General features: G+C 32.0%; 1 protein-coding gene across 1 annotated transcript; it reads left to right on the top strand.

Moving 5' to 3' along the window:
* Positions 1–1,459: 1,459 nt before the first annotated feature.
* LOC149794317 (uncharacterized) lies at positions 1,460–5,631 on the top strand. The gene is made up of 5 exons (XM_089969101.1): positions 1,460–1,538; positions 2,483–2,584; positions 3,280–3,453; positions 4,452–4,715; positions 5,291–5,631. Exons 1-5 carry the CDS (start codon positions 1,460–1,462, stop codon positions 5,629–5,631), a joined length of 960 nt encoding a protein of 319 aa, XP_089825227.1.
* The last annotated feature ends 2,504 nt before the right edge of the window (positions 5,632–8,135 follow it).

Consider the following 8,135-nt stretch of genomic DNA (forward strand, 5'->3'; position numbering starts at 1 on the left):
GTTCAAATCAAAAGAACTGCACAGATTAACTGAATGAGTTAATTTACTGACAACAAATGTTACTATCATGTTATTCATTTCAAAGTGTGATAAATTATGTCAATCATAATTTGTAAAATTGTACTGATCTGTGTAACAATTTCTTATAACAATATTACATCCCACTAATTTTACTAAATAGGATGCCGAGTTATGTAGCATACATTACATAGTACCACATGCAAACAAGGTTTTTAAAGTGTAAATATTGATTTTGGCAACTAGCAAAACAAGAATAAAATTAACATGATTTATTACAAGAACAGGCCTAATAAAACCTAATTCACTGAAATTTACTTGTATCTATCCAATTTTGACTCTATAAAAAGGCAACACAATTAACTGAGTAAATTTCATATTAAGGAGTCCACGATACTGTAAAATTTAGTTTTTCAAGTTAAATTTTCTCATGCTCAGAACTCATTAATGAATATTAAACAATTTGTTTAACACTTAAAAATACTCATGAAAATAACAACTCAAGGTGTGTAAATGAATGTTTCCAATTATTTCAATTTCTTGAGCATGTAGTGTAGTCTGTTCTCAAAGTTTAATTTATTATTTTATCCTTAAAGTTTCATTATGGTCATTTCACTGGTAATTTTAAAAATCTACATACCCTTGAAATTTGTTTTCAAAGAAGAGAATTTATTAACTACTGAAAGGAGATTAAACAGAAATCAAAACAAAAACAATGATCACATTAAAACAAAAATAGCATAGATATATCCCAGATATAAAATACTAAAATTACCTTACCTACTCAATTTGTAATGTGGCAGAAGATTGCTAGTTTTAAAATCTTTTACAATCAAAGCATTAGAGTAAACAAATGTACACATGATTTTAACATGGAACCACCCAAGGCTTTTAAACAAATTGAAATATTTAAATATTTGAATGAGAGTAATCTATAATATAACAACTTATTTAATTTGTACTTAAGTAACCAGAGTCAATTAGGCAATTACCTTAAGAATTGTTTTTTCATAAATGGGTGTACTCTCTACTGTAAATGTTCTTTATTAAGTTGTTGAACTGTACTATTTACCTATTGTGCACTTTTCATTCAACCTTTCATATTCACTTGCACTTGCCTGGAGAAATGTTCACACTTCTCACTGAAGATGTCACACTGCTTTAAAGTAATACTCATATGACTTATCCTGAATATGGGGTTCATTTGCATAATAACCAATTAAAGAGAAATCCCTATTGTTGTTACCTGGTGCACAAACTTTAATCTATTCAAACTTAGGGATCAAATGAACCTCCTGAGGGCTTGAAGTGATATGCTCCTAATTTCACACCTACTGAAAAAGATAGATTTGTACTGACAGGGCCTTCATTTCATGCTCAAGTAAGAGGGGGAGTATAAATATGGGGAGTACATTCAAAGGTTTGTGACCAAACAGAAAACATGGTTGTCCCACAAAACTGCGAATTTTATCTTCAAAATTTCAATCTAGACTTTTTGACAGCAGAGTGCCAAAATCGAGGTATAAATTTCAACTAGCCTTACATTTACTATATTTTTTCCAATTATATTTTTATACATCTAAGATTGCAAATATTTCTCTTTTTCTCTCTCTGAAAATATTATTCACAGTTTATGTCAAGTATTAAGTTGACATTAGATTCAAAATTTGTGAGACAGTTAATTCATCTATTTTGATCCCTTCTGTGTACAACAGAGAATTAAAGATTGTAAAATTCTACATTTATGTATTTCATTCGTATTTTGTACAATCAGCAAAATTTCCTTATCAAATATATGATGTCATATTATTGGCATGTATCAGTAATGTATCATTTTGTTAAATGCCAAATTGGTGTAGCTACTTATTGAAATGTAAATATCCAGGAGCCATTTAGCTAGAAAAGTACAACCTGGCCATACTAACATGAGAGATCCATTACACCAATAAATAAAAAGATCTACTCATATAAAAGTCAGACCCAATTGCCAAGAGAAATTCACCCTCATCTACCAGTTCATTATCGTTGTTGTTGTTTTAATGCCATTTTTAGTACATGATACATTATATATTGTTGCCCATGAAAACCCTGAAGAAAACCACTGACCTATGGGAAGCTACTGCCAAGCTGTCTCAAATACCCATATTATACTAGTCAAAGACAGACCACTGCATTATGGAATAGCAGATCAAGATCTGTGTTTGCAACTGGACAAGACTTACATGCCAATATAGTTGGTAGTTCTAGTTGGTCATATACTTTTTCTCAGAATTGTTAACAATCATTCAACTATATTAAATTTCGGTATCCTTTTTAACAAATTCTTTAAATAGATATTAATTGATTTAAAAATAAGTATACTAGTTCTACAGTTTTTTAAGTCTTACCATTTATTACTCATGCTTAGACTAGTTTTTCTGTTTATGGATTAATGGGTGGATTAATTAATTGATTATTTTACCAGATTGTGTGGAGGAAAAAGGATCAGTAAGCGATGTACCACCTAAACATAGTGAAACAGTTTGCAAGCAGCTTTTTGGAGATGGTCTGCCCACCTGCAGTCAAGGTAGAAAACCATTCTATAGATATCAAAAAAAGATTTAAATTCTGAATGGTATTTTTTTACAGTGACTTCTTAAAGGTCACATGTGATGACCAACATTGTGTAAATTAATTATTCTTGACTCTTTAAATCCTTAGAAGAATTTGAGAAGAAACAACCATAATTGACTATAAGACGATGCTTTTTGACCAGAAAATCTTAGCTTCATATTATACTCCGAATTGGCTTTTTTGAATAGAAAAATTCTCCAAAACGTACAACAAATAATGGGTAAAAATATATTTATTTTGGGGAAAGAGATTGTGTATGAAAAATTATTATAGCCTCATCCCCCCCTTAACTTTACATTGTCAGAATCGTTCAATATTACCTGATACTGAACTAGTGCAACAATACACATATAGCTTTCACGTGCATAAAGAATTACTTTCTACTGTAAACAAAGAATGAACGCAGATGCCAGCACTTTTGATTTGTACACAAATCATGTACACTTGCATTGTGGTTGTTTAAATTTGTTTCTGAATGAACTAAAACAGATGTTTTGTGGACTGCCACATACCAGCTGTTTTGGCACATTCCGTGTTGAACAAAGTTACACATCCACATAGAATTATAATTTTGAGTATCTAAGCCTTGTCAATTTGATGAAAGGAAACTTAACTGGCAATACATCTTTTGAAATTTCTTTTTCTAAGGGTCATACCAGATATCAGAGCCTATTCAAACTTTAGCAGATAGCAAAGGAAGCTTTGAGGATGTCTGTGATTACCACAGTTTGGAGTGTGCCCAACTAGGTTTATTCAATCATGCCCCCACAGAGGTCTACCAAGGTTGCCAAGAACAGATGCCCCAAAACATACACACAAGAGGTAAGACTTTCTAGCACATCTTACACAGTTGACTTGAATTGTCATACATACATAACACTCAAATTTCCATTATCTGGACCCACTTTAAGACATTAAAATTTAACACAACAAAATGTTCAGTATTGGGTGGATAATTAATTGGTCCAAATGTGAGTGAAGGTAGGAGAAATGGCAACCATATCATTGCTGTTTTAACACACAGATAATGCTTTTCCAATACTGTGTGTAATTTGGACTTTTGATGTACCTTTAACAATTATGCAATCATACTGCTATGATGTCGGCAGTGTGGCAGTTTATAGTGATGTCTACCACTGGGGCATCATGCCACAGACATGTAGCATGATATCCGACCCAGTCACATTATCCTGAATATTCCTGACAACCTACATGTATGTGTATGATATGATTTTTAATGTGGCTTTAACTATTCAAGACAAACTGCTATGATGTTATGCTGCAGATACATTATTCTGACACTCCTAACACAAACCTCATAATGCTGAGTGCCTAGCAAGGCAGCTGTTAGTACCATTTTTGTAAGTCTTGAATGGTATGACTCTTCCAGAGATCAAACCCATGAACTCCCTCATCTGACGCAGACACTAACCATTAGGCCACCAGAGCAGTACTTTTCCAATACTGACAGTGACAACTTGAAAATTTTATGTTAAACTTTCTTTTTATGATCTGGTGAACCAATCTACATTATGCCTCAACAAAATATTGCTATTAAAAGCTTATGAATAAAACGCAGAATTGTGATGCACAACTAAAAGAAATCATTGGATAAATAGCACATAAATATGAATATGATTACACCATACTAATTATAGACTTTTACTGTCTCATTTGTAATTACACCTTTTGGTGGTGGGTGGAGTGACTGATCAGAAAAAGATCAGTGACTTTTTTTGGCAAGCTACTGTCTTTAACATATTTTAGTTATAATTTTTTTTATGTTTCTACATTTTAAAGTGCTTCTCATTTGATTCTAGCAGGTCAATTCATGACCCTTGAACCTCAAACACAGGATCTCTACTTTGAGCAGCAGTCGATCAAAACAGTGCTGACAATTAAAAAGGAGTGCTGCTGGAACCAACAGGATTATGGAGGTGGCAGACCCCAACAAAACTGGCAGCAACACAAACTACTGCTGCCACAAGCCACAAGTTTGATACCACTCAACAGCCCCAGTGACCTGACTGGAAATGGAATGGTTGGAAAATGCTCCTTTCCACCTGAAGCTCTTGGATACTCAGGCATGTATCATAATTAATCTCTGCCTAAGGCCAACTCTCTTAAAAACCATATATATTTTTAGGTCTAAAAGTAAAATTCATCTCTGGCACACCAGACGCTCAAAAGGTCCTGTATACCATGAGAGCACTTGAGATACTTTATGAGCTCCTTTAGAAGATGTCAGACAAAAGTGACCATCAATTATTTTTGTATGCCCCGCCAACATATAAAATTACATACATTTCTTGCATAATTAGTTTCCACTCCATGCTTGAAGGACTGAATGGATTGAAATTATACTTTGTAAATAGCTTTATATTAAGAAAAAAGTTATATTTTTATTGTTGTATGAAAACTTTTTTTTAATCGAGTTGTATATTTATAAAAAAAATTTAAGACTGAGAATGTTATCTACTCTGTAATAAGAGGTAGCAAAAGTGTTACAACCATATCTTCAGCTAAACTTTCAGTGGAGGATAAACACCAGACTCTACGATACATATGTACTAGTGCTATACCTAGGTCATTAAGTGTGTGTGGCATTTGTTGCAGGTAAAAACATTATTTTTAATTTTTAACTTTTTTCTAATGGCAGGTAGTGGACCAATCCAGTTGTGGCAGTTTTTGCTGACACTGTTAACAGATAGCACATGCCAGCATTTTATCAGCTGGACAGGTGATGGATGGGAATTCAAGCTCACAGACCCAGAGGAGGTGGCCCGTCGCTGGGGAATACAAAAGAACAAACCTAAAATGAACTATGAAAAGCTTAGCAGAGCACTGCGATACTATTATGACAAGAACATAATTCACAAAACTGCAGGAAAGAGATACATTTATCGATTTGTGTGTGATATTCAAAGCTTGATTGGCTACAATCCAGATGAACTTTTTGAGGCCTGCAATCTCAAGCCACAGAAAGATAATGACCACTAAGGAGATTAATGTTGGCTTTTTAATGGTTATACATGTGGAAACCTGCTGAAAACAAGGGTATAAATTTCAACCTCAGCATCTTCATTTATCCATCTACTATAAAAATGTTGTAACCAAGATGTTAAAGAGGAAAGTTAATGACTTTTGCAGCTTTTAATACATTTTTGCATACATTTATCGGACAAACTTCAGGCAGCTTCACTGGCACCACCATCCTTCTATTTTTTTTAAATATTTGTCTGAAAATGTGAGAAAATGTTTGCCTTTGTATGTTTACATGTGAGAAGAAAATAGGAAATTGTGAAACAGTGCTGAGGATTTAAAAAATCTGAATTTTCATGTTCATTTATCAGACTTGTTTTATTTCTTTTGCAACGTTGCAAATATGTGCCTTAAGTGTGATTTGATATGTCTGTCTGAATTATAATAACTTTATTCTATCAAGATTTGCCTTCCCAACATACCATAAAGCACGATTTAATGAGTAAATCTGCCTTTTCCAATTTTATAAACAGAAAGTTATTTATTCAAATCAAAACTCATAAAGCAGTAAATCTACATGAGATACATTTAACATAAATTTTGCACCATATGTATGTCTAGATATAATTGCTAGTTTAAGCAATATATGGTTACATTATTTAAATGAATTTTTCTGCGTAGATTTTATCAGATATGTCGACATCCACAAAATTTTAACCTTAACCAAAGGCTTCTAATTCTGCTTTTTGTATTCTTGATCCCATTGGGCAAAGTTTTTTAGAGGTACAATGCTATGGAGTTTTTCTAATGTGATGCACAATTCTAAGCAAGTTTCTATTTTGGATCATTCATTTTCAGAAATTTTCCAGTTATATTATTCCAATTTTTTAAAAATTTAATTGAATTATTAGAAGAAAAAAACACCAAATGCAAAACTTTCTATATTCATTAGATTGTTTAATTCATTTTCTTTCAAAGCTGATATGTCATTCTTCTTCAGGGAATTCTTTGATGTGTCAGTCTCTTGAGAATTTACTCTCCTGTGTGTTGCTATCTACAAAAAAAATATGTAATACTCTTAATATTGTGATTTGAACAAGAGATTTGAATAAGTTTTATCATCATATAATTAACATGTTGATTGGAATAAGTTTTATTATTTTATAATTATCATGTAGACTGGAATAAGTTTTATTATTTTATAATTATCATGTAGACTAGAATAAGTTTTATTATTTCATAATTATCATGTAGACTGGAATAAGTTTTATCATTTTATAATTATCATGTAGACTGGAATAAGTTTTATCATTTTATAATTATCATATAGACTGGAATAAGTTTTATCATTTTATAATTATCATGTAGACTGGAATAAGTTTTATCATTTTATCATTATCATGTAGACTGGAATAAATTTTATCATTTTATAAATATCAAGTACACTGGAATAAGTTTTATCATTTTAAAAAGGGTTTTGTACCTGATCTTTCAACTTTTATTTTGTCCATTTTATGATTGTTTCATTTCAATTATCAAAATCTCATTAAATGTATTCTACTGGAGAATCATCTTAAAAATATTAAATACTGCTGTTTAGATCATTTAGTTCTACCATTGCAATTGTAAAGGTATAACAATTTTACAACTTAAATTCTGACATGCATTACATTTTTTGCATTTCATGTGTTTACTAATTCAACACATCAATTGTAACAAAAATCAACAGAAACTAAGTTAAAATCTTTCATGTTTAAGTTCAGCATCCTTTTCCTTTTGCCATAATATTTTAGGCTCAGTGATTTTCTGACAAATTGTTCAGTGACTATAATTTTAGTGCCCCTTTCCCCACTCTCTTATTTGCAAAGTATTAATCTGTAATAGTAAAAAAAAAAAAAAAAAAAAAAAAAAAGAATTGAAGTAGCAACTGGCTTTGGAAAAATCAAAAATATTGAAGCTTCAAAAAAAAAAAAATACTGAAAATATTCTTAAATTCTACACAGTTTTGCCTTTGTTTATAAAAAGATAATTTATTATCTCTATAAGAAATATAGTGAAAGAAATATGTTCATTATTTAAACTTACAAGAAATGTTATGACAATTCTTGACAATCATACAAAAAAAACTGGACCTGATTGTCAGAAGATACAAAAATATAAAATATATTTTGAGTTAATGAGACAGAAATTATGTTATTGTGCACCTTTTGACCAGGGGCCCTGAGTGGCCGAGTGGTCTAAAGTGCTCTCCGTTACGGATCACTGCCATCTCACCTCTGCCTGCGTGGGTTCGAGTCTCGGATTCGGCTAATGTGGGTATGTGAGAAAGCTTGCCAGTAGCTTCTCATGGGTCGGTGGTTCTTTCCAGGGTTTTCCCCGGGTTCTTCCTCCACCATTAATACTGGCCGCCATGTATAGCCTATTGTGTGCTGAGAAATGGCATTAAACCCTACAAATACAACTGCCTTTTGACCATGAAAACCTGGTCACCACTGGGTACAAGTTTTTCTTTTGTTTTACTA

The sequence above is a fragment of the Sinohyriopsis cumingii genome, chromosome 8 (genome assembly GCF_028554795.1).
Source record: "Sinohyriopsis cumingii isolate HCF-2022 chromosome 8, ASM2855479v2, whole genome shotgun sequence".
NCBI classification, from domain to species: Eukaryota; Metazoa; Mollusca; class Bivalvia; order Unionida; family Unionidae; genus Sinohyriopsis; species Sinohyriopsis cumingii.

What these genes read in the sequence shown, in the direction of transcription:
- LOC149794317 (XM_089969101.1), top strand. Translation starts at nt 1,460, where the DNA reads ATGGTTGTCCCACAAAACTGCGAATTTTATCTTCAAAATTTCAATCTA. An exon ending in CCAAAACATACACACAAGAG is followed by an intron (nt 3,454 to 4,451) that starts GTAAGACTTTCT and finishes ATTTGATTCTAG; the next exon opens with CAGGTCAATTCATGACCCTT. An exon ending in TGAAGCTCTTGGATACTCAG is followed by an intron (nt 4,716 to 5,290) that starts GCATGTATCATA and finishes TTCTAATGGCAG; the next exon opens with GTAGTGGACCAATCCAGTTG.